This window comes from Nipponia nippon, unplaced genomic scaffold (assembly GCF_047370975.1).
Source record: "Nipponia nippon isolate SJK-2023a ecotype South Korea unplaced genomic scaffold, ASM4737097v1 scaffold_4, whole genome shotgun sequence".
In the NCBI taxonomy this organism is placed as follows: domain Eukaryota; kingdom Metazoa; phylum Chordata; class Aves; order Pelecaniformes; family Threskiornithidae; genus Nipponia; species Nipponia nippon.
In genome coordinates, this window is record NW_028262358.1 from 20681979 (window position 1) to 20708715 (window position 26737).

General features: G+C 42.2%; 1 protein-coding gene across 3 annotated transcripts; it reads left to right on the forward strand.

The window, feature by feature from the left end:
• The first annotated feature begins 8303 nt into the window (after positions 1-8303).
• Positions 8304-25053, forward strand: TLR5 (toll like receptor 5). Of its 3 annotated transcripts, XM_087776839.1 has the most exons (3): positions 8304-8361; positions 16543-16600; positions 20173-25053. In XM_087776839.1, the coding sequence occupies exon 3, from the start codon at positions 20180-20182 to the stop codon at positions 22760-22762; it is 2583 nt and encodes an 860-aa protein (XP_087632965.1). In that variant the 5' UTR covers positions 8304-8361; positions 16543-16600; positions 20173-20179; the 3' UTR covers positions 22763-25053. The 3 variants fall into 3 exon arrangements, with proteins under 3 accessions (XP_087632965.1, XP_087632966.1, XP_009471203.1); XM_087776840.1 differs by lacking the exon at positions 16543-16600 and having other exon boundaries at positions 8311-8361; XM_009472928.2 differs by lacking the exons at positions 8304-8361; positions 16543-16600 and adding an exon at positions 16818-16866.
• The last annotated feature ends 1684 nt before the right edge of the window (positions 25054-26737 follow it).

The following is a 26737-nucleotide window of genomic DNA, read 5'->3' on the forward strand; positions in this document are numbered from 1 at the left end:
AGCTTAGGAGTAGCCTTGTTGTTGTGTTGTCCCTGTGCATTCATTTTTCTGTTCAGATTAGTCATGCACTTGGAAGAATAAGAAGTTCACAACAGGGCAGCCAAATCTCATGTTCAGAATTAGGACCCTGGAACGAAAAACCAGCATGTAAACCAGAAAAATATAAGCCCATGATTGCATTGAAATCTCAAAGCTTAATGCAAGATGTGTTCCTAAGTGCGTTTGCGGAAAGAAACAACCTATGCCATGCAATTACTATTTAAGCTCTGTGGAAAAGATTTGTTTACTGAGTGAGAAAGGCATACACCCCCGGCTGCTGGTCAGAGAGAGTCCTGTGTAATCATCACAGGCTGCAACACAAATACAACAGTTTGAAGACCTTTGACATTTGATTAATATTTTTCTCTTTTACAGAGTGAAGAGAGTTTGGACCTTAAAAGGAAAATGAGCTAAGGCTTTAATTAGCGGGGACACAGAGAAAGAAATGGAGAACTGTGGAGAGCAATAAGAATACGTTGACAGCTTACAGGGAAACTGATGCCAAGCAGGTTGCAATAGATTTTAAATTCCAAATGTAGATGGACTCACATGTGCGGATGCCAAACCCAACTGTTTCTATATAATTCTAAGAAGGCAGGAAATGCAAAAAAATTCAGAAGCACAAATTTGTGATAACTGGGAAATGCTCTACTTGAGCAACTGCTTTACCCTTGGCATGGTCATGGAGAATTGATTCTGCTCTCTTAAAAACACCAGCTGTTCACTGCTGAAGGCTGTTTGTTGATTTGCACCATATACACTACTGCAAAAGAGACACAAGTTTATGCTGTTGTAGCCCATCTGTACCAGGTCTTGACCCACACAGCTCTGTCAATGCAAATACCAGTACACTGGCTGGGAAAACCAGTAGCAAAGGTGACTAGACACAAAATTTTCTCAAATGTACAAAGTAAACTAAAAATATCAGCAATTTGTGGGGTTACTGAAAATGGCAAGCATGCTATTTTCAGGCAAACATGATTTGTGATGTGATGGTTGCTTCACAGGCAGCGAGTCACAGAAGCTTAGCCTCTGCAGCATCTCTCTTCCTTAGGCAGCACTTTCCATGGCAGGAACAGGTGTAGATAAGAGCAGTGTTTTAGGGCTTGTGCTGATAGCACAAAATGAGCAGAAACTGCTGTCAAGTCAAAACAGGTAGGAGAAATACAGGAAGAGGCCATACAAAAGTGAAATACATTTCATGTTGGAAAGCTTGGACTCTCAGGTATGGATGAAGCCAGAAGCAATGTGACATCTGCTGAGCCACCTCCCGCTCCAAGCACTTTCTCCAGCTACTCCTGGCCAGCAGCCTGCTGTCAGCATAAAAGCAGAAGTGCAAGCAGCACTGGTTGGAGCTTGGCTAAACTGGGCACTGAGTGAGGTGCAGCACAACTGCTCTGTTTTTCTATCTGGCAGGTGAGACCCCAGTCGATGGGATTACCTGCTGTGGGGCAGGAGGCTGAGTGGCAGGTCACCCCTCCAGAGAAGGCTGCAGTGGCAGGGCGCCACCGGGAAGCGTGGCCTCCGGCACAGCTTCATGGTGGCCAGTCCTGCTATCTGCACTACTCCGGGGCCTCTCCTGCCCTGGGCGTAGGTACCAGAGGCAGCAGCAGCTGAGGGGCTCCCAGCCAGCCCGGGAACACGTGTGGCCACCCAGCAGTCCTCCCTCTTGAATTTGGGTAGAAGATGACTTCCTCCTGATTCTTGGTAAAAATGTGATCTAGTATCAAGACTTCCGATTATTATTCTGATGCCTGCAGGCATCTTTCCATGTGAAAAAAATGTTAAGGACTTTTTCTCTAGGATATTACATGCTTTGCTAATAAACCACTTTGGAGATCCTTAAAAGAATAATGTTCCTGGGAGTGCAAGAAGTGATGTGCTGTTTTTATGCTCTCCTCACCCTTTGTGTTTTTGAGTGGCACAACATGACATGTTGCAATTCATCTGTCATTTTCACATTTGGAGAAGTGGTCAGAATGGAGCAATCCAGCCACTCCAGCTGAATACGCTGTTGTTAACTGACATATATCTCGAGTGCAACAGGAGTCACGAGGCTGTCGTGGAGGTGCTGACTTTTAAATCCCAATTGCAGAACCTTGGCATATTGTCAGCATGTACAATTTTCAATTTCACGGGACATTTCTTTTGGTGTTGCCAGTGGATTTTGTTTTATCTTCGTCGTCCCTTTTTGTTAACACTGCAGGAATTATTTCTTGGGGCTCTCTCCTGTCTTACCTGATACTGCATGTGCTGTGTGATTCCCGGGGGGGTTTCTGTGGGCAGAGACCTGAGCAGAGACCTGAGCTTGCACGAGTGCGTGCATACGTACACTCACATACAAACGCCGGACGATTCAATAACATGAAAGCTGTCGCAGACCAATTTACTACAGTCCCAAAGTTTGAAAAGTATTTAGGTTAGTATAAAACCAGGTTTCAGCTCCGGTCAGCTTTTCTTTGCAGAACAGGGGCAACAGCTGCCTGGCCGGCAGGCGCTGCCTGAACAAAGGTCTCCTTCTAGTCGGAGTGGCCTCAGGGGGAAGCTGCTGCTGTGTCTGGCTGGCCTGGCAGCAGGGCCCGAAATAGGGATTTACCCTGTACAGCTGTGGAGGTCAGACAATCCGGGGCTGTATTTTTTTTATTTATATATTTATAAATATTTTTTTTATTTATATATTTATAAATATATAAAGTGTGGGAGCACATTTTTCTCCTACAACCTACTCAGGCCTTGGAGAGAAGCAGAGCGGGCTGAATCAGTTTCGCAGACATTACCCTTTTGTGTATTTTTGCCTTATTTTTCAGAATCCAAGGCACAGTAAGAACAGCTCTGAGCTTTTTTTGCCAACATCTGACCATGCTAACTTCAACAGATGAAACTTTGGTTGCAACATGTGTTAAAATGAAAATACTGGCATTTTCAAGCTAAAATGTAATATGTTGAATTATTCTTACGTTGAGACTGATAGAGCACTTTCATCAATTGATCAAACTTTGCTCAGTTAGACTTTACTGATCTTGCTTTTCTCTTCTCAAGTTAACACAGTCATATTTGTAATTGGACTCAGTGGTAGCCAAGGCTATAAAGGCATATAAATGCAAAAACCTGCCTCTCCGAAGTCTTCAGTCACTAAGAATGAGGCTCACGGTAGCACACTCAGATCAAAATCAATGCTACCTAAACTAGGAAAAAATTCACTTGCAGAGGCTCATTTTGGATCCTTCTATATGCCTAAAGGGAGAATAATTACCTTTGTACATCTAGAAATTCATCTTGTCTTATTCTATCCATTCTGTGGACAAACTGTTGAGTTCACTGCTTTGATAAAAGCTTTCTAAAACACTTTAATAATTCCCCAAACACTCAACACAACCCATGCTGGATTTTTTTTTTTTCTTTAAAGCTGGAGGTTTATTAAGAAGATCACAGATTTTCCTATGTTGTTGTGAAATCCAGGTGGGGAAAAAATCAAATAATTCCTGGTATTTAATATGCTAATTCTAACTGAGACTCATAAAGTAAAGGAACTTCATGTCATTACCTATGCAAGACATGAAAATGTGTGTCTCCAGAAATAATGACCTTATTACAGCGTTGATCTTGCGTGGGTGGAAGCCCGCTTTAGAAGCCGCCTGTGGGAAATGATCGTGTATTTCACCTGCCTATTGTACATTATAGGTGAGCCCAGAGGTACAATAAGATACACATTTGGTAAGTGTCTTACATGTAAGAAATCAGTAATTTAATGCATTAATCACTACAGTGCAATTATAGACCTTAATTTAGAAGGCATTAGTCATTCGCCATAGATAACCTTCAGTGGCTATTAGAATTTCACAGCCTGAGTTCATTACAACTGGCAAATGTCATTTGCACAACCAGCACACACAAGCGCCTGTTCTTTGGCTGGAAGCACTTTTTTCAGTATTAAATCCACTCCATTAAATACAAGAGAGAGCACCTGTTTGGGTCTTATTTCAATACAGATTATATCCTGGTTGCATTTTAAGGGGGCTTATAAAGATTGCACATTATTAATGTATTTTATTAGCATGTTGAAAATGGAGTGGGATACATTGGCAATGTTACAAGCACATCAGCAGAAGACATCATAGCTAGTGATAAACCATGGTAATAAACAGCCTATTAACCTGTTGCAGTCGTTATCAAAATATGAGACAAATGACTATTTGTTACAAAATCTGTTAAAGCATTTACTGACCTTCTATAAATGAACCTTCATATATGGTATTTTCTTGAAATTAGTAATATGCTTAAAATTAGGTATCTATCTCAGTACTTAATTTAAAAAAGCTGCATAAATCTAGGACACAGTAAAATTCTGTAAGTAATTGTTGCTAATTTTTGGTGTTTTCATGTGTATAGGGGAGAGGATATCTTTTCTTTTTCCCTCTTTCCTAATCCCTTATGGTGCCTGTTAGGTGTCTAGCCCGCTATGAGTATGTGACTTGCATAAGACAACGGAACAACAGAAAACAGGTCTCTGCTTAACACTTAACCTTGGCAGAAAGACAACTTGGCAGAAAGACAACTTTTGTTTTAGTTTCTGTCGTTTCTTGCAAGTGACAGAACAAGATGAGGTGGTTGTGTAGATGTGCCTTTTGTCATCAAAATAAAACATGCTCATCTGCATCATTTGGAACCGCATTACTTCCTCTGTGCACGAAGGCATTTGAAGATGTCAGCACAGTGCTACAGAAAATATGACTGCATTAACTGTTTCTTTTCTCTCTGAGTTACACAAGCAGAGTAGCTGAATATACTGGCATCTTTTATAGAGTCCTGTGATTTACACATTTTAAACTTCAAGGTTTTTAGTAACTGAATCAAAAAGATTTAATCCAGAAGCAAGCCTACAGTTGTAATAATAGCGTGTGAGCATTGTTCAGTGATAAAGTCAATGCACCGAACTAAAAAAAGTTCCAGGTTGGATTTTCAACCATAACTTGGCAAGAGCTTTTGCAAAAAACACTTCTGTAAATTTGTGACCACTTGTTAGCAGCAGTTGACTGTTCAACAAGGAGCAGCGAATACCTTGCTTCCATGCTGAAATGTACATTATATATTAAACAAAAAGATGCTTGAAGACTATAGCCATGAAAGGATAGCAGTCCTGCTTACCTGCTGCTGCAGCCACTTCTCAAGTTTTTATTCACAATGTGAAACTGGCTCAGCTGGCACCTAAACTGTCACTGGGTTCTAGGCCTTGCTTCAGTAACTTCAATATAAAATATCTCAGCCTTCTATGTATATGGACAAACAGAGGCCTAAGCTGACAGCATCCACAAAACCCTAGGTGTTCCCCACCTGCATCAACAAGCTACAACAACGGTATTATAAGTGAAGTATCCACATTAGACACACGTTGAGACATGTAAACTGGGGGCAAACATGTCTAAATCCTGATGCTGGTTCTTACAGTCACCACCTGGAAAGAAGTGCTGTGGTGGCAGGCTCAGTAGAAATGAGACTTACTGTCTTTTTCTATTAATTACAGCTGAGAGTAATCCTGAAAATATTCAGAACTTCAGGTATCCAGTTCCATCTATTCAGTTACAAGAGAGAGAAGCAGGACCAAACAGAAAATAAGTATTATGTATTTCAGCATAAGTATTGTAACTATTTCCTCACACTGTGAATTTGCATTTCCAGATACTTCTCTAATATCCCATGTGGCCTGACAGAATTCTGTAGGACTTTCCCTAAACTGGTTTATTTGGCTTTGTCCAACTCCCTGTGTTTTGTTTAAACACTGTTTTCCAAATTCAGCAAAATTATTTCTCTCCAGATACACAGGTCCTGTTTTCAGTGGCCTTAGAACTATTGTTTCAGTGCCCGAGTGTGTTGTAATCTCTCACCCAATTTAACATAAGTAGAATATATCACAGGCAACCAGAGGGGTGCATTAGTACCATTAAAATACATATATGCAATCACTTATAAGTACTTAATACAGAAGCAACATAAGTATCAGTAATTAAAGGTACATAACCCAGATTAGCATGAAGACGGGCACTGTGGTGTCATCTCTGGCCCAAATGATTCCATACAAAGCAGAACAGCTTAAGCAGGAAGGAGTGAGAATTTCCTATCTAGATCTCCTCATGGTCTGGTGGGACATCAGGAGACATCAGGGACAGAAGCAGAGTTCAGGTCCTATTAGGAAGAGAAAGGTTCCCGAAGGAGCCATCTGACCATTGAGTGGAGTGATCGGAGAAGGGTGCTACAACTTGCTCTTGCAAGCAAGAGCTGCCTTAGGTGTTTAATTCCAAAACAGGTTGAAAGTTGTGCCACCCCAACAGAGTGGAGCCTTGTTTTATTTAATAGGTGAATCTTAAGACATGGCTCCCAGTTCTGCACTTCCAACTGGCCATATTAGGTCATGCTTTGGTTTACATGATGTATGTTATAGATCCAATGCTTTAGGTACCTATGTCTCCCATGCAATGTTACTAAATCCCCAGCTCACTGCTGCAGATATGGCCAGGCAGCAGTGTGCTCAAGAGTTAGCTCAGAAGTTGCCACTTTTTCAAACACCATCAATTTCCAGAAATTTTATTTAAATGAAAATTTAAATTACTATAATTTTTTAAGATAAAAATTACCCTGTCCTCTCTTTTATCCCCCTTTTTCATTCCTGGATTCCTCTTTAAGAATTACAGTAACAGGCAAATAAACCACTTCAGCTACACATCTATCATTCAATCTTAACTTCTTCAGTAAGCCTAAGTATTCTACTTAGTATAAGGTAATGTAGAAAATGGAATATAATGACCATTAGAAATAGGATAAGAATGTGAGTAGAGTATCAGCCGCTTACAGTTAGCTTGGGTCAGATTAAGGACACATCAGAGGCTCCGCCACACTAGAGGTAAGAGACGAGCCAGCTCTTTCCACCTGCAAAAGCCCAGAAGAAACAGCTCAAGCACCAAGCAGCCAGCAAACACAAATTTTTACATTGCTTAGACTGAGATGAGTTAGTGTGATCATCTTCTACAGATTAAATGCTTACATTGAGCAAACCTCATAAAAACTGGCTCCTGTGCCCTGGCTGCACCCCTCAGCCTGGTTTCGCCTTGCCCAACCCCCTTCTCGGCATCTGGAGGCTGGTCTTAGAAAGCTAGGGAGGATTTCCACCCTGCTGGGGAATTTACCTGCCAGTGTTTCTTCATTGTTGTCTCTACCTTTCTTCTTTTAGATTTTTTTTCCATGCCACACCCACACAATCACTGTTTTCCTCCATTCTTTACCCCTGCTGCACCCCACGCTTGTGGCCTTGATTTACCATTGCGTTGCATGAGTAAACAGCTTAAGTGCAGTTCTTGTTTTTGGTTACTGTGAAAGCTGCTCTCTTTGAGGCAGGCTCCTTCAGCTGGAAAACAGTGATTCCCCCGCTGCCGTCCAGGGAAAGCAGCCCACCTGACACCACTCAACACCTCAACCATTTAGAATCATTAGAATCATTTAGGTGGGAAAAGACCTTTAAAATCATAAAGTCCAACCATTAACCTAGCACTGCCAAGTCCACCACTAAACCATGTCCCTAAGCGCCATGTCTTTTAAATACCTCCAAGGATGGGGACTCAACCACTTCCCTGGGCAGCCTGTTCCAATGCTTTCTTTTGGTGAAGAAGTTTTTCCTAATATCCAGTCTAAACCTCTCCTGGCACAACTTGAGGCCATTTCCTTTTATGCTATTGCTTGTTACTTGGGAGAAGAGACCGACCCCCACCTCGCTACAGCCTCCTTTCAGGTAGTTGTAGAGAGCGATAAGGTCTCCCCTCAGCCTTCTCTTCTCCAGGCTAAACAACCCCAGCTCCCTCAGCTCTCTCCTCCCAAGACTTGTGCTCCAGACCCTTCACCAGCTTCATTGCCCTTCTCTGGACACACTCCAGCACCTCCATGTCCTTCTTGTAGTGAGGGGCCCAAAACTGAACACAGTACTCGAGGTACGGCCTCACCAGTGCCGAGTACAGGGGGGTGATCGTTTCCCGAGTCCGGCTGGCCGCACTATTCCTATTTCATACAGGTTGAGTTTTTGAAAACGCTCATCTCGCTTCAGCCGGCTGGTGTACATGGGGGGAAAAACTGAGCAGGCTGACGAACAGGCGGGCGCACTACCCCCGCCGCGGCCATGTCGGGTACGCCCGTTCGTGGTGCGCCGCCACCGCCAAGGCCGGCCCTGTGCCCGCGGGTTTCCGTTAACGGCCGCTCCGCCCCGGGGGCGGGGTGGCCTCAGCCCCGCGGGCCGTCGGCCGCGGCGGGGACGGGGCCGCGGGTCGGGCCGGGTCGGCGGAGGTGAGCGCGGGCGGCGGGGTGGCGTGAGGCGGCTGCCGGCCTCCGGCTCGGGGAGCCCCGCTGCGGAGCGTCCCGACGCGCGTCGCCGGGACAGCAGGCTGGGCCGGGGAGCCGGGTGGCGGGGGACAGAGGAGCCGGCGGGAGGGAGGGGTGCGGCAGCCTTACCCCGGTCCTTCGCAGTGTAAGCTTCTCCTTCCCTTTTCACCCTCTTTGAGTCGCTAAGAAATAAGACGTGTTATCTGCCCCAAGAGAAGTTTTCGGCACCTGGGTTGCACTTTGCATTTTTCAAAGCAGTATGTTATTTAGCGTTCTTTTTTTCCCCAAGGCAGACAAGGATTGTTATGCTCATTTTATGGAAAAAAAAAATAGATTCGTGACGTATAAAATTCCTAAAAGGCACAAAGGCACCCGAGCTAGGACTGGATGAGGCACAGCCTCACCTGCACCTGATGTTGGAAGAGTCCCGCTTGCTGCATGTCAGCGGGGTTCCCCACCCCTCACCTCAGCATTCGAGCACGAAACACTGCTTTTGCAGATACCCAGCACTGCCTGAGTCTGACAGAGGCAGCGTCTGATCTAGCTACGTTGCACAGATGTGTTGATGTAGGCATGCTTCTAGCTCAGATCCAGCCCAAAACACAGCAGTGGCTGCTGCTTTGTTTTAAAACAGAGCAGTGAACAGGTACTGCACACCTTTACTTCAGTGGCTTACGGCTCGGAGCATGCACTCAGGTCATGGGAGAGTGCGTTCAATTCCATCGTCTGCCTGAGGGCAAATGAGATGCCCACCTTCCTCCTAATTGGTGACAGGCTCTTTTTGGCACTCTTCAGCTTCCTTTTGAAGCTGTGTCATTGTGCAAGAACTTCTGGACGTTGATTGAGATGGTAAGAGGCAGGAACTAGAAAGGAGGGCAAGAAGGGCCTCCAGGCTGTTCTCTAAGGATGGTTTCTGGGTTGAACATGTGGTAGTTAGAATATGGAAACTGCCCAGAGCAGATCTCCTCCCTCCCCTCCCTTGCCCCCATACAAACCCCTCATTAGGCTGAAACATGTCTTTGATTCAGTGAATCTTGAAATGTTATTCACTCAGTCAGAAGAGCTGTAACAGGAGGAGAGTGCCTCCAGTCCAAAATAACCACTGCTTCCACAGTTAATGGGTATTTGTGAGATAAAAGGTTTTGGTATTGCATTGCACAGGCAACAGAATTGAGTGTAGCTGTTTTACATGATAGATTAATGTGCTAAATGAAGGCATCGTTAGCTTCCTCTCCAGAAAGAGCTGGGTAGGGACAGAATTTAAAATGTAACCTGCATGGGGATTTCTGTTTTGGCAGTCCCTAGGTGTCAGACTGCAGGTCTTTTATGGATTCAGAAATCAGGTGCAGATCTTTCTACATCCACTGCATGGAGTGTATGATTTGGTCTCCTGCTTCCACTCTAAATGCCTTTCATGCAGGTTAGCCTGTGTGACAGCTATTCTTCTTGGTTGGGTTGGGACCATCTTGCATAAGGATAATCAGTAGATTGCACTTGACCTGGGATACATAGGCAGGTGAGCCCTGGGACTCTACTACCGTACTGTGAGTCAGTAAATAGCTAACTCACCAACAGCCTCACACAGGAACTGTTTCAGAAAGGCTCCTAGCTGCTTTTCTGCCTTCTTCACTTGTTAGGTCTCCTTCGCACAACAGATTCTACAATACAAATTTATGTCAGCTGTACTTGTGAGTGTAATTTTCACATTTCTCCTCCACTGACAAGTTAAGAGCTAACTCAAATTTATTGTGATCTAAAGCCTATTTCAAAGAAGTTCAGAAGGTATCCTTTCAACACCTCTATTCCAGGAAAGAGTGGAGCACGTTTCTAACGTCACGTAAATGCTGGGCAGATTGGCTGTCTGTCTCTCTTTTGTACTATATTTATGGTCCTTTTGTCACTGGGCATTTGCAGCTTGTTATCTTTTGATTGCTTTTTTTAAAGTGTATTTGCAAAAAGCATACTTGCAAAAGCAAACATCTCTTTGTTATCAGTTGTTCCGTTTGGCTCCACATATTTAGGCACCTGGCTCCATACTCTTTTAATAGTTCCTTAATAAATAACATGCCCAGATTGGGTCCCAGGAGTGCAGGTGTGGCAACCATGCCATGTCCCCTCCAGCTAGCCATTTAGTCATCTTTGCTGACTTCAGCTACCGAACCATTACCGCTGTTTTATGCCTGACCACTATTTCACAGGTATGATGGTGCTGATAAGCTTTATAAAAAGGTTAGCTTTACAGGTAAGGCTATACAGAGCTCTGCTTGTGACCCTAGGAGTTACAGTCTGAATGCTGCTTCTCCACTTACTGCTGCTTCCTCAAGAATTTCTGTCCCATCTGTGAAAGCTGGCCTCCTGTAAGTTAAAAACTTGGCTGTCGTTCTTGAGAGTCCTTTCCTATTATCACTTTGATCTTTTCCAGGTGAGAGTTTTAATCCTGGCTGCTTCTAATTATCCCGCGAGCACAAAAAAGTACATTTTGTCTCTGGGCTAAATCCACTTCATGAAAAACACAGTCCAAAATGATAGCTAAGAGGGAAGGGAAACTAACAGGAGGGAAATGCTACTTTCCTGGAATGGCTTCTAGTCTAAACCAGGCAGTTACCATATGATGACAGTTTTCAAAGAAAAAGAAAGTCAATATGGATTCAGGGTGTGAGGCAAGAATACTTGAGTGGTGACTGTGACTGCCCACAGCTGGTTTGTGCAGCTTTGAACGAGCATCTCGGCTGGAAACAACTGTAGCACCGAGTTGGAAAAAAAAAACCAACAGGAATCTTCACTGTCCTCATTGACGCCTTGAGAAGTTGATTTGCTTAGGACCTGGAAGAGCATAAGAAAGCTTGTTGGTCCTCTTCTCAAGCCCAGCTGAGGCTCTCTCTGCCTTCATCCTCCCGTCAGACACAGGGGCAGTGGAGCCTGGGCTGCCCGGGGCTGGCAGATGGACCAGTGCGCAGCGCCGGGGCTTCACTGGAACACCCAGCCCAGCTGGCTGCTCACGCAGGGAAAAGAGCAGGCTGGCTCTGCTCAGGAGGGAGACACTCGAAACAGTGCTGGTGGCTAAAAACAACTGAGCTGGGACCAGGGGCTGGAGTCTGGGGCTCCAGCACCCACCCTGTACCTATCCAGCTTACTCCTGTCCCCCAGAGAAATAGCCCAGAGCATGTTTTAGTAAATAAACTCTCAAGTTTATGTTCCCGTCCTTCTGGAGACTGCTTTCTTTTAAAGAACTGTTATAATATAATAAGAATAGAGGAATCACGCTGTCTTTGTGTGTCTGCATCTCATCATATAATCTGAGTGGACATCAAAACAAATAAATAAATACAAATAAATCTAGATGATGAACAGGAACTAGATCAATTACATCCCATAGGTAGCCTCTGATTACCCAAACCAGTGGCTGTTTTTTATGGTCCTTCTGCTATGTCAGATCATTAAATACCTTATTGTCTTGGGTTTTACCCATCAATGGTAGGAACTGTCACAGTACTCACTTGCCTTATAACATGCTTCCTGATTTTAAGTTGGAAAATGCTGTATTCGAGTTAAGCATCCTAGCAACTTAAGGGAGAGGCTGAGGGGGTGGGAAGGGGCACATTCATTAATCATCTGATGAAGGAAATTGTTTCTTTTTTAGATAGCAATTGGCTAGAGAGGCCCCATGAAGAAAAGCGTGTTTACATTGCACAGCTTTTTATGAGCACAAATGCATATATTATGATGGCTTAGAGCCTGGGCAAAAGCTTGGAGCTTTATTTTTGTTTCAGTAAGTAGATTTGATCTAATCAGATAACAGCAGCAATACAGATTTTCACAATAGCAGTTGGCCTTTATCTGGCCAGTCTAAGAACAAAGGCTTACTGTTTGTGATATATCTTTCAAGACCTTTTTTACAGCCTAGATAAATATTACAAACAAACTCCTTGTCAGTAGGCTTTCTGTTAGATTAAAAGAAAAAGGGTGCTCTTTGAAGGTCTTTGGGGTTTTTTTCTGAGGAATTTTACCAAGTGCCAAATACAAATAGGCCTTCACAGTCAGTGTGTTATCACCAGCCTCTGGGACAGATGACCATAATTGTTGCCACGAGTGAAGTAAAGACTAATGATATTAGGATATTAGATGAGGATATTTTACTTGTTCTGCACTTTCTCCAAGAAGTAGGAATGACTCTCAGTTCCCTACAGAATTGTGACGTGAATATATAGGGAAAACCGAACAGGAAGATTCTTTCATTTGGATGGGAGGAAGGGACCCAAGAATTGAAGAATGAGATTGAGACACATTTGTCTATTGAGGTGAATTTCAGTAGATTTTAGGCAGCCAAGTCCCCAAAATCTGATCCAAAAGGCCATTCCTTCAGGCATAAACCCACATGGCACCTCCATTTCTGCTGCTGCTCACAGTATGTGTAAGCCGTTGCACAGGAGCACCGCAGGATGAGGAGCCTTGCACAGTGATTGCAGATGTTGTGGAGATCAATATGAAGAACACAGTCCCAAGCAGGCCTCCTCGGGGGAGCCTGCAGGGAGCACTTCTAGCAGAGCTGCAGCTTTGGGTCTAGTGCAGGGCATACTAGCCATGGACGTTTTCTGTCAAACTTTAGCCAAGGAAAGGAGAGATCTCTGATATTATGACCCAGTTAAACCACTAAAGGAAGTGGAAGACCTGAGTACTTGGCCTTCCTCAGTCTGAGAAGCTTCAGTCTGGTTCTCACGCAAGGAAACTGCTTTAACCATGAGGCTATAACATAAGTATGTTAGGTAACAGTACCTTCTATCTCTCCTGCAGAGGCTTGGCTGTGCAAACAAGAATGCAAGAGCTGTAAGGATTTTTTGCTGAGCAGGGGTTGGAAGATAAACTCCTTGAGTTATTTCAGAATAGAATATTGCTTGCTTGATTTTGGTTGTTTAATCCAAAACGCTAGTTTAGCTAAAATCCATAACCAGACTTCATCTTTAGAGCCCAGTGCTGACTGTAGAATTAACAACTGATGTTACTGTCCTCTGCTTCCCTTTGTCAGTACACGCCTCTGGCATAATGTTGCACCCGATCAGTATTTCCCTTGTTTTGCAGAACTGGAACTCCTCAGTTCTTTTAGCATCGCCTTCCACTTTGAGGTACCAGTTTCCAAAGTTACAGCCTCTAGCCTCAATAGCTTTGAGCCATTCTCAGACAACTTGAAAGTCACAGGTAACCAGCCCAACTGTTCTAGTTACTTTTGAGGAAGTCTCAGCCCCGTGACTATATATAAACAACAGGGACAAGTTTCCATCGTTTACAGTGGGGTTTGCTTGTTATTGCCCTTTTTTTTGTTGTTCTTTTTCAAGTCTGCTTCATTCTGTCTGGGTGCTTCCACAGAAGGGTCAATGCAATCCAAATAAGACGGGAGCTGCACTAGCCGTGTACCAGGGATAGGGCACGTAATTGTGCGTGGGCTGCGTTAGGTTTGTGCCTGCTTTCTGGTCTTCTTTCTGAGACTTTGATCAGGGGTTACTTTTCTGACTGGGCAGCTAACATCCAAAATTCCCCGGGCAGGTAAGTTAAGTCTTACCTTTACATCTAGACTAAATAGCAATGTGGAAAGAGGACAGATGCAGTAGGTCATACTAATGTAGGAGTTACACCCCATTTATATGCTGGAGTACTTGGTCCATGCCTAAGCCGAAGTATAGTGAAAAGAGAAAGGGACTGAAGAAAAGAAGATGGAGATGGGAACTGAGATTGTTCATTGACATATCAAGTCTCAGGTCAGGAGTAGAGTCTCGCATAGGCTCCTGCAGCAATTCTGAGTTGGCTCAGCTGTTCCACACTGCTAACCTGTGAGAGACCATTTCAGCCCTAACTGCCAACAAGCTGTATGTGTGTTTCGTTGTATCTTACAGCTCAGCTTTGTCCTGTCAGTGTGGCTGAGTGGTAATAGACTGTTGTATCTACTATAACCCCTTTCCTGGAGCCGTTCCAAGCACCTTATAAGCAACATGGCCAAAGAGCAGTTACAGATGTACAAAGATCAGGTATTTAAACTTTAATACTATCAGGACATGAACATTTTCCTAACATTTGTTCTCAAAAGTAAACTGGGTTTGAAAGAGGAAGGAGGAGAGAAGAAAGAAAGGATTTTTTGACTTTGTTGGGATTCTTGTACCAGAACTTGTGGATTGAATGAAGAGTGCTTTGAAATCTCAGAGTCCTCCTAGCTGAGATTATCTATACTGAGTCAGGCTTAACCTGAAACTAAGCAAAAATGTCGTTACTTACGCAAAGGTCCCAAACTCCTGTTCATTGTTTCCCTTTCCCAGTGGCTCTTTCATGCCCATGTGCCTTGTACTTGCAGCTGATTTCTTTATTGATACTGTTTGTGAATGCTGCACTTTGCTAGCTTCTGGCAGAAAGATCTGGGGTTAACTAACTCTTCTAGGAACGGGTTAATCCCTTGTCCCAAAAGGATTTAACAGCTGACTGTTGTTTCTGGTCTGGCAAAGACATCCTGCAACCTTTGTCAGTAGTGTTGGACACCATGCAGAGGCACAGTACAACAGAACAATTTCATACTAAGAGCATAGCTACTTCAAGCAGAATTCAGAAGCTTTAGATGGGCAGGACCCCCAATTCATTATGTCACAACTGTAAATGTGTCCATTCCTATCAAGCGGGACAGCTACTCCAGTGAACTAAGAGAGGGACAGAAGTTGGCAAGAATGTATTTATATTAGGAGCTAACAATCAGGAACAAAACATTTGAAATTATATGATTTTCTACATAGAAACATCTATTGCTGATTAGATTTGAAACCAGAGAATTATTTCAAATCTTAGAATTTGTCAGAAAGCAGAAGTGTGGCACCAGTCTGTCTAGAAACTTATTCATAAACAGTGCTGCAAACTCAGTGTAGGTTAGGTTAGATGAATATAAAACAGTCTCTGTTAAGTTAGCTGGACTCTGGACATACAGAAGTTGGCTTAAATATATTTTCAAAACATTCACAAGAAAAGTTGTACACTGACGATGAAGGCAGCGTGCATATCAAATTTGAAGTTAAATCAGTGTAATTTTATACACAAACCCATCTCACTATAGAAAAGAAATAATAAGGGACAACTAAGATGGTCTTTGTCTCTTTAGCGCCTAATGTATTTGAGTATAGAGGGGAGAAAAGACGACTATCGTCTAGGCATTGATTTTACAGGCAAGAAATAGAATCTGAAGTTGTTTAATCCTATCTTTATTTCTTCCCTTTCTCTGGGGGGCTTTTGTGCTACCTGTGACAACTAGTGGTGTTTCACAGAAAGACATCAGGGTAACAGCAGCACTCGTGCAGGCTCCAGGTGAGCTCTCACATCTCGCTGTCCAAACAGCAAGGCCCTTAGCTATGGAGCTAAAGAGAAAAAAAGCCTTCCAATTCAGCAGTAGGATTAACGTTTATCCCTTAATCCTTAATCCTAAAGCAGGCTTGCGGCAATTAGGGATGAGATTCTCACACGCTCATCAAAAGATACTGCTACTTTTATTATATATATACCCTCCTACTCATCTGTGATTCAGTGACCTACAGAAAATGCCCTGGATGTTTTTGGGAAAACTAGCATAAGCAAAAAATTTACTTTTTTTTTTTTTTTGGTGCAGATAATGAAAAATATACCAGCTTTACCTCTGTCTTTACCTTGTTATCTACCAACCACATCCCAAACACCTAAATGACTGGTATTCTTGGTCACAGGACTTCATCTTTGTGGAATTATTTCAAGCAATCTGTGCTTGTGGTACACAATTCCTCTGACTGAGTCATCATCTAGGAAAAATCTCCTTAGGAGGATATCATGGTCACTGCAATAGGTTATTGAAAAGATTTTTAAACTCTTTAAATCTTATTGATGATTATATCAGACTGATCTTTTCTAGAGTCCACCCAGCTAGCCAGCGCCTCTGCTGCTTGCTTCCCCAAAACCTACGGCTGACAATTGAGAGCCCGCTGCTTGTTTTCATAAGCACATATGGTACATGTCTGTTCACTTCCACTGGCATCTGCTGGTTCATATTTGACCTAGGGTTATGTGGCGGAAGCACAGGAGGCTGTTGAAGAGAGTACGCATGCTACTGAATGCTGTACAAAACCACTTCTGAGACCAAAATTTTCCTTTCAGATCGCTCTTTTAAAGAAGTAAGCAACTACTCTCGGCTATCAGCAAAGACAAAAATAGGGTATGTAACCTGTTCTTTGTTTATGGGGACTCCAGTGCATTTTTGTTGGGGGTGTGGAAGGGGGAATGGCAAGTGCTTTCTAACTCTCCATGGGAGACTTGTTACTCTAACTTCTTTCCTGACTTGCGTACATTGAAAAGGAGGCAGTCTTAGTCCTCCTCTTCAGCTATACTTCAGGCCCTGCTTACTGACAGCCTCTGTGGATATCCTAAGGTGTACACAGCTGTGCCGAGATGGACAGCCACTACTACAACATCCACTCTCAGGTACTGTCAGTTCCCTTCCTTTTTTGCTATGCTAGTGAAGGTTTCTAGGTCATTTAAAAACAAGTTTACAAAACTGAGTTTTAAAAAAAGTTAGTACAATAGCGTAGGTCAGTCCAGACGACTCAAAACATCTGCATTGGCCTTCCCTGGTCCAGATGCACACTTCCTCAGGAGGCTGAGACCAGAGCTAGAGTATCTGCATTCTGTACGTACTCACTTGTTGCCTTTAGATCTAGGTAGAATATCCACCCTGCATTGTAAAAATTCTTTCCATTGCTCAGAAACATACCCTGCTTAGGACTTCCCATCCCAAAAGCATTTGCTACATTTTTCCTCCCCCTCCTACTTTTCCCTTTCCCTTTCCCACTTACCCCTTCTGACATCAACACAGTAGAAGGAAACAAATCTCACGTGCTGAGCTCTGGTTCTCTAAACTTCATTACTCCAGTTTTCAATAATGAATGAAGCATTTACACATCCCTTCCTTTCCATGTCCATGCACAGGCACGTAACTGAATGGGTTGATTGTCATTTTGTGCAAGAATATTCTTCCCAAATGTTTTTAGGTCCTAATGTACAATGGCGAAGGGTTGTATAAAATGCTACATGGAGGGATTCTGATAAATTAAAAATCTTTGCTGTCCTCATGAGAGCAGTAAGAGCCATTACTTACTGCCAGCATCCTCCTTCTGCTCATGGAGGGTCAGGATTTGGGGGAAAAGGTAGAAAAAAATGAGGGAGCAGAGAGCTTACAAATGAAATCTTCCTTGTCACCAAACCAGAGCAGAGGTGGAGTGTAACAACTGTTAAGAGATTGTTAGAGACTTCTTTAACTTACAAGAATGTGGAAAAGCAGATAAGTGTAAAAGCAAAGGTGGCTAGAAATATTTCACCGTTTTCTTGTTTTCTTAATAAAACTACATTTTAAAATTTAAAACCAACAGAGTTTTCTAATTCTTCCACTCTAAACATTTTGAGCTTTTTCTTTTGGTAAGTTGATACACATGTTTATTAAATTTTGACTTCCAAAGTACTCTCTATTTGTCACTGCTTTTGGCGATGCTGTGATTTTGCCCAAACTTTAAAAACCAGCCATAGCATTTGGGCAAGTACAAGGAATGGAAATGTAAACGTCTGGAAGATAAATGTAATTTAAAACTATTTGTGCTAACCATATTGTGGTGTCAACAAGAACCACTGTAATAGTTAACAAATAATAAAAGGAAAACTTGGTGTTTTGTTTTCATAGTTCAAGCAAAGAGAAAAGTTAAAAGCAAACAAGATCTTGAATGACCTGCTGTATGTTCAGTTGTGTCTTTTTAAATAACCTACAACATTTTGTTGTCACAAAGACAAACATATAGTTTACTGTTTATAATGTCCCCTTTTAACAGTGGTGCTAGGTCAAAAAAAGAGGGGAGAAAAGACAATTATTTTCTAGTACTAGGAATTATTCCCCATAGATGCAGTTAAAATCTCTTAACAGAATTTTGATACTCACTGCCTGCAATTTGCTTTTCTTTGCAGCACATCCCAAATTTCTTAATGAGACAAAATGTGAAGGAAATTTGAATGCCAGGACTTCAGAATTGAGCACTCTATCCTATATTCATAATCTCTTTTACTTTCAAGAATCACATCTTGTCCCAAAACCATGAAATTGTCTTAAAAAATGACAAGATTAGTATTTTAAGTTGCAAGGTATGTGTGTCTCCCACTTGGTGTTTGAGCCTCTAGGGTGGAAATCTGCAGACTCATCCTAGTAGTCACAGTTGTTACAAGTTAAGGTTTTAGTATAATCAGATGACTTTGATGTTAGGTACAGTGAGATTGTGTCAGTTATGAGATTCCATGGTACTATAATATCCCTGTACTTCCTATTTAGCAGATAGATAGTCTCTAAAAAATGGCTAGCTCTCTCACTTGGTATTTGCAATGGGAATAGCCTAGTGGTTTCTACTGACGTACTTTTTCATTTCCCAGAAATCACTTTGTATGACGGCAACAAGCATAAGATGATTTTAGTTCAAGTGTAATATTCTGCATAGAATTTTGTACTTGTGCTTTAAAGAAGCAGTGTGCTCAAATCATAATACTAATTAGCAGGGTTTACCTCTTTTTAATTACTGGCCTAAAGCCCACCCTTTTTCCTCTCTGAAGTTGCAGACGTTACATGGCCATTGGGGGTTTGGTTCCACAAGGATTTATACTTACCAATTTTTAAGCAGACTGTGCTGGAGGTCACAAAAATTCTTCCATTGGGTTGTCATTTAATTTCAATAAATGGTTTTTTAAGAGCAGAGGCAGATGGTTGTAATCTTAGAAGTTTTTTTTAAACTACAGTACACAAACAACCACTTTAGGGCTAATAATTTGCTCTGTTCTTTACTATGCTCAATAAAAAAGACCTTCCTTGCTTTGAAGAGGTTTTTGTCTCAGATAAAGAGAGAGACAGGCAGACAGATGGCATAATGCAAAGAAAATCCAGAGTGGGAATAAATTAATAAATGAATTAATCAGTGAGCTGCATAAATTATGTTATGCATCTTTCTGTATAACTTAGGAATGTACAGTTCAGGAAATGTCCGTTTTCATAAAACATGAAATTTTGCAGCACAGTTTCAGGCTACCACATTTTTTTCTTTTCCTTCATTGTTAGTCTTGTTCCTGCCTATACTTTCAAAACTATTTTACAACCCTTTCAAGAACAATTTCACATTGCAGGGTTAATCTGACGCTCAAGGAGCCCCAAAAGAGGTCCCCCTTTTAGAAGTTCATGGCTGTTAGACACTTCTGTGCGACAGCAATCTGAATTCCGAATAGCGTGATTGCCCTCATGAGGAGAGCACTCAGGGAAAGAGCAGCGTTGGCCTGCTCTGTTGAGATTACTTGATGACCACACCTTACTTTGGTAATCCAAACTGTTTAAACCTGTTCGGATAACTGATTAAGGAATTAAAGTAATAGGCCAGCATTATCAGTTCCATGATGCAAATCAAATATCTAGGTCAAGATTTTCACACCTACCGAGTGGGATTTTGGTGCCGCCCTTAAGATACATAAAGGAGGGTTACTTTTCAGGTCACAGGAGGTGCTTGCATCTCTTTGGGACCCATCTTCTGACCAGCCAGCCTATCAGATGATGCCTGTTAGCCTTCAGAGAAAGGATAAATCCCAAATCACTAATAATTTTTAGTGTGACATTAGTCTTTTATTCGACAACTGTTAAAAATGTGCTCTATAACTAACTGCATAGATAGCCAACTACAGAATTAATACTTGCTATTTTCACTTTTTTTCACATAGATTCGTGATGTTACATCAACCGCTAGTACTTGTCTTTGGAATATCACTAGCTAGTGATATATGTGCATTTAGAAGGTGTTATTCAGAAGCCCAAGTCTCCCGATACCATTCCTGCAACCTCACAGATATTCCACTTGTGCCAAAGGATACAGTGAAGCTTTTGCTAACTTTCAACTATATCAGACAAGTGACTGCAACTTCATTTCCACTGCTGGAGCACTTGTTGCTGTTGGAAATCGGAACGCAGCATGTCTATCCTGTTACCATAGGAAAAGGAGCTTTCAGGAACCTGCCAAACCTTCGTGTCTTAGACTTAGGATTCAATAGGATTCTTCAACTGGATCTTGATGCTTTTGTGGGCTTGCCAAGTCTGACTGTACTCCGTCTGTTTCAGAACTACCTTGGAGATTCCATCCTGGAGGACCGTTACTTTCAAGGTTTGAGCTCGTTAGAAGAATTGGATCTGTCAGGGAACCAAATTACAAAACTTCAGCCTCATCCCTTATTTTATAATTTGACAGTCTTGAAAATTGTGAACCTGAAATTCAACATGATATCCAACCTGTGTGAAAGCAATCTTACCAGCTTCCGAGGAAAACACTTTTTATTTTTTAGCCTCAGTTCTAATTATTTGTACAAGACAGATGAAATGGCCTGGGCCGAATGCCCAAATCCTTTCAGAGATATTACGATTAATACACTGGACCTTAGTGACAATGGCTGGAGCACAGAGAAAGTCCAGTATTTCTGTAGAGCCATTAAAGGGACTCAAATCGGTTCTTTAATATTTAGCTCTCATACAATGGGTTCGGGATTTGGCTTTAATAACTTAAAAAATCCAGATAATGATACGTTTGCAGGACTAGCAAGAAGCGATCTTCGTTTGCTTGATATTTCAAATGGTTACATTTTCTCTCTCAAGTCTTTAATCTTTCAAAGCCTTGGTAATCTGGAATTGCTCAACCTTTTCAAAAACAAGATAAATCAAATCCAAAGGCAAGCATTTTTTGGCTTGGGAAACCTAAAAGCTCTCAATCTCTCAAGTAATCTTTTAGGTGAGTTGTATGATTATACCTTTGAAGGTCTACGTAGCGTAACGTATATTGATTTACAGCAAAATCATATAGGGATGATTGGTGAAAAAGCATTCAGTAAATTAGTAAGTCTGAAAATAATTGATCTCCGAGACAATGCCATTAAAAAACTCCCTTCCTTTCCACATCTGACCTCTGCCTTTTTAGGTGACAATAAGCTAATGTCTATAGTTGGCACAGCAATAGCAGCAACGTACCTTGAATTAGAAAGAAATTGGTTGGCAAACCTTGGTGACCTGTATGTTCTTTTCCAAGTTCCAGATATGCAGTATATCTTCTTAAAACAGAATCGCTTCTCTTACTGTGTGAAAAGTGATAATGTTATAGAAAACAACCAGTTAATCTACATGGATCTAGGTGAAAATATGTTACAGCTTGTGTGGGAGAGAGATTTATGTTTGGATGTGTTCAGGGCGCTGTCCAAACTTCAGGTTCTACATCTGAATAACAATTACCTTAGTGCACTTCCACAGGAGATTTTTAGAGGTCTAACATCTCTAAAAAGACTTAATCTGGCTTCCAACCTATTGTCTCATCTTTCTCCTGGGCTTCTTCCACAAAGCCTAACAAACCTAAACTTATCTGGAAACCAGCTTTTTTCCCCTGAGCCTGAAGTCTTTATGACTTTGAGTATTCTGGATATAACACATAATAAGTATGTCTGTGATTGTACTTTAAAGAGCCTATTAGTGTGGCTAAATGAAACCAATATAACCCTAGCTGGCTCACAATCTGACAGGTACTGTGCATACCCACCTGCATTTGCAGGGGTACCACTGTCGTCTCTGACATATGACGGTTGCGATGAAGATGAACTCCAGCAGACACTCAGGTTCTCAGTATTCGTCTTCACCTCCATCACTCTTCTAATGTTTTTGATGGCAGTCATCATTTTTACTCGCTGTCGGGGGATTTGTTTTGTCTGGTATAAAACGATCACCAAAAAAATGATAGGCAGACATTCACAAGTAGCAGATAAAAGTGAATACAAATATGATGCGTATTTGTGCTACAGCAAAAATGACTTTGAATGGGTCCAGAATTCTTTGCTAAAGCGCCTGGATTCACAGTATTTTGATACAAACAGATTTACCTTGTGCTTTGAGGAAAGAGATTTCTTGCCTGGGGAAGAACATATCAACAATATTCGTGATGCCATTTGGAACAGCAGGAAAACAATTTGCATTGTGACCAGGCAGTTTCTCAAAGATGGGTGGTGCGTGGAAGCCTTTAATTTTGCCCAGAGCAGGTACTTTTGTGATCTGAAAGATGTCCTCATTATGGTAGTGGTTGGGTCACTTTCTCCACATCAACTGATGAAACACAGACCAATTCGAAACTTTTTACAAAGGAATCGATATTTGCAGTGGCCTGAAGATTATCAAGATGTAGACTGGTTTTTAAATAACCTTTCTTGCCAAATTCTGAAGGAAAAAAAAGTGCGAAGGAAAGCCAGTGGTATAGAGCTGCAGACTGTAGCAACACTCTCACGTTGATAGTGTATGGGTTGCTGGCTTTCTAAATATCCCATTTCCAGCTGTGCCATGGCAGGAATAAACAGAAGTTTGCTTCATCTTTCCTTGAAAAAGCAGGTAGAAAGATAACTATTTCAGTATAAATCCTTCTAAACATGGAGACATCTTGAAAGCAACCAGCAAATATATGAAAGTGCAATTATTTTATGGACTGTGACACACATTTTCAGAAGAATTAAATGAATCACAGATGCTTCACATTTTGGATGCTCAGCTTCAGACACTTCAGTCCTGATTTTTGGACTACTACTTACTTACAGGTCTGTTGCAGTCAGAGAACGATGCCCATGGTTGTTTTTTTAAAAAGAGGCCATGGTACTGTACGGGAGTGACATGTATGCTTTCATGTATGGCCCAGCCTGACACTGGTTCACAGATTACTTACTCCTGTGCTTTCTGAACTCTGTAACTTTTCATGCTCTGTTTCAAAGTAGAATCAGTGCTTTGCACCTTTATGCTTTAAATTGGTGTAACACAGATTTCATTTATTTATTTTCTACTCAATTAGCCTCAGCTTCTCAACTGGAACGTACAAACTTTCAACTTCATTCATCCCCTTCCCCTCCACAACTTCTCTGCTTGGTGGTAAAACTACAGGCATCAGTCTGCTTCACTTGCTGCTGTTTCAGCCTGGTGCTTTTTCAGTTGAGGTGTCTCCTGCCCTGCAGAGAGGGACAGGTATCCCCTTCAGATCTGAAGCAAGCCTGGGCTTGAAAAGCAAACAAGAAACTACCTCAGCAGCCACGCGGGCTGTATACCGGCAACATAGGCGATAGCCCAGTGACTGCCAGACAGCTTTCACATTCTGGGAGTGGAAAGTACAGACAACTGGTGTGTAATCTGGGTTGCTCTCTGTACATCCTGTGTCCTGATCAATTCTAAGGTGTTTTTCTGCTTCTACTGAAACATTTTTCTAGAGTCATTAATGCCTGGTAGTCTCTTACCTCTCTAATCATGTTACCAGTTTGTTCACGTATGTGTCTTCAGGGGGTTGTTCAGGGTCATTTTAATAAAAGTCTGACTCAGTGTTCACTGTTACAGAACCTGCCCCTATTATTTCGATGGTGACGTACTCCTCCAGTGTACTGTTCATCTCGGTTTATACATTTATTCAACAAAAGCTTACCAAAATAATTTCAGTATGGCCTCAGTGAGTTTTTTGCTGTAGTGAGGAAGCAGGAATGGGAGGTTTTATAAGCTGTCTGTCTTGACCTTCGCTGCAGACAAGTAATACCATCTTAACTATTTCGATGGAGATGAAAAAGTACAATCCACTTCATGTGAATGTAGTTGTTTGAATATAGATGTGCCCGTGGCTGATCTAATTTACCCTCAGTGCACCATTATACAGGATTTCTATTGATAAAATTACTACAGTAAAATATGACTTCCTTCTCAATCAGCATCATCGTTCAGGAACAGAAAAGGGCTAAACCTTGGAAAATTTTCCAGGCGGCATGCGGTGGCGGGGAGCGGACTAGAAAAGGGCCTGGACTGTGCTGATGAAGCCCGGGGTGTCGCTGTTGGCTCGGGTAAGAGCTTAGGGCTGCCCAAACTCCTCCTGCCTCCCCTCTGCTGCAGCTGCTGGCACTAGGGACCAAATGCTGCTGCAGAGGGAGGGCTGGAAAAGAACCAGCAGCCCTGGCTTCCCAGAGCCCCCGTGGGCTGTCAGAAAAGCCACCCCCTGCATTTCAACTCTCTGCATTTCTTACAGTTCTCTGAAAATGTCCACCCTTTTCCCCTTTTTTTTTTTTTTCACCCAACCAGTGCAAATATTTATAGGCATCCTTTGAAGTCAGAGGTTATACCAGGGAGTATTTCACACTAAAAATCACTGACAGGTAGCCAAAGCAGGAATGAATCCGTACAATGAAGATGACGTGCAGGTCTAGGCTGTTAGCCTACGGATCTGTACATGGTGTAAGAGATGGGAATTTTAAAAGCGTACTTAAGAAACTATATTTGAATGAATGTCACAAAACATTTTTGGTCGAGTGTTAATTGAGAGCCCTCTCCTGTTAGGACCTTATTGTGTAGTTACAAGACACTCCTATCACTTCAGATACTTAAAACCTACTTCTGCTAACCTATATATGCAGGAATGACTAGTAGATACAGAAATTACCGAGATGGCTTTAACCAAGGCTTTTCCATTTTGTTTGAAATGCTTCTGTCTTCTTCATGCTAATGCCACTGGTGGGAGGTGGCTACATAAAACTCGCATTTACTTCAGTCTTTGGAAAGGTCTGACTTTTTACATAACGTTTTTAATAAAACCTTTGGATGAAATTTCATTGTCTGCCTCTCTGCTTATATACCATTTTGGAAACTTAAAGAGATCAAACCTGCGTCAGGAGCAGCTGGGAAAACTTCTTTCTACCACAGAGGCAGCTCAGAAACCTAGAAGTAGCCCAGCCCCCATCTGCCCCTTGCAAATTCTCTTGCAAGGGGTCTACAAAAGGCAGTAAAGGGATTTTTGGAGAACATGCTACTCAGCCATTCCTGACTGTGGAGTGGTTTGCAGGCATGTGAATAACTGCAGTGTGAAATTTTAAAGACACCCAAAATAACTTTCTTTTTCACTCACTGTGAAACCACTCCAAGCCTGAGACTCTCGGAACAAATGCAGTTGGTACACTCTGTCCTAGACAATGAAAAATTGACTTCAAATAGATCATAGGACCCTGATCACCACCTCTGTAGAGTTACCTCTCCTTAAATGACAAAGCCTGGGGAATTGTCAGGAAAGGGCTTGTGCAGACTTTATACTCCTCTGCTCAGCAGGAACCACAAAAGCATCCTGTACAAAAATGGAGAATGACTATGCTTGATGAATTAAGGCCATAAATTGAGCCTCAACCTCATAACTATTGATCAGATTCCCTTCAGGCTCACTGGGAACGTTACTGCTCTATTAGAATTTTATGGCTCTTTAGTTAAGGATACTCTCATCAGTTTTACTCACCCTCCTCAGTGAAAGACATTAACTTGTTGGAGAGTGTCCAGAATAGGGTGTGAAGTGTGACACTGGCTCTAAAGCAAGCCATTAAGACGGAAGCTGGTGAATTTATTTGCAGTAGCAGCACAGGGAATATTCAGAGGACAGTGACTCAGTGCCACATGGTATCAGCACAGATGATATTTAATAGTAAAAGCCCAGCCCCACCATTGCAACATGTACTGTAAACATTAACTGGTCAAGCAGGCAGCGTTGTTCAACAGTAACAGCTAGCCAACCTGTCAGAGTCCAAAGATTACATGGGCACCTACTCGACATCAAGGCCCAGCACTCAGATTCTACAAACACATTCCTGTGGAGGGTACCAGAAGCCAACAATGATAAGCCCACATATTATTTCACATTTTACATGACTGTTATTTCACATACAGTGAAATCAGGCTTCTCCTCCCCCTCCCATCCAACATGAACACTAGTCTCAGCAAAGCGTTGTCCAGTTATATTTGCTAATCCCAACTGCTAATCCCTCCTCAGAGAGACTGTTCAACAGACTGGTAGATCTATCACCTTGTTAATTTACAGTTAGTATCCATCATTGCTCCCACCCTACATCCCAGTAGCTGTACTACCTCAGGGGAGAACGCTAGCATAGATAAAATACAGAGTTTTCAATCTCTTGAGTGGGACGTTCCTACATATGTTGCTCAGAATCACTCTGCCTTTCTTTTTCTTGTGTCACATCATTAACTCAGCTCATTTGCAGACTTCTGGGTCTTTTTCAGCATGACAGCTCTCCTACTTCTCACTGCCAGAGACCATCTGGGTTTCAGATTATTGCATCCTACCTTCTCAATTTCATGTGGTGCTGATTATTTTACAGTGGCTTTAGCATGTTCTCTTCTTGCTGGAACTGTGAATAGCAGTAGTCCAGTTAAATCACAAAGCAAGGCCTGTACCTGGCAAAATACTTACAGATG

Excerpts from the sequence above, each read along its gene's own strand:
- TLR5 (XM_087776839.1), top strand. The coding sequence starts at position 20,180 with ATGTTACATCAACCGCTAGTACTTGTCTTTGGAATATCACTAGCTAGT.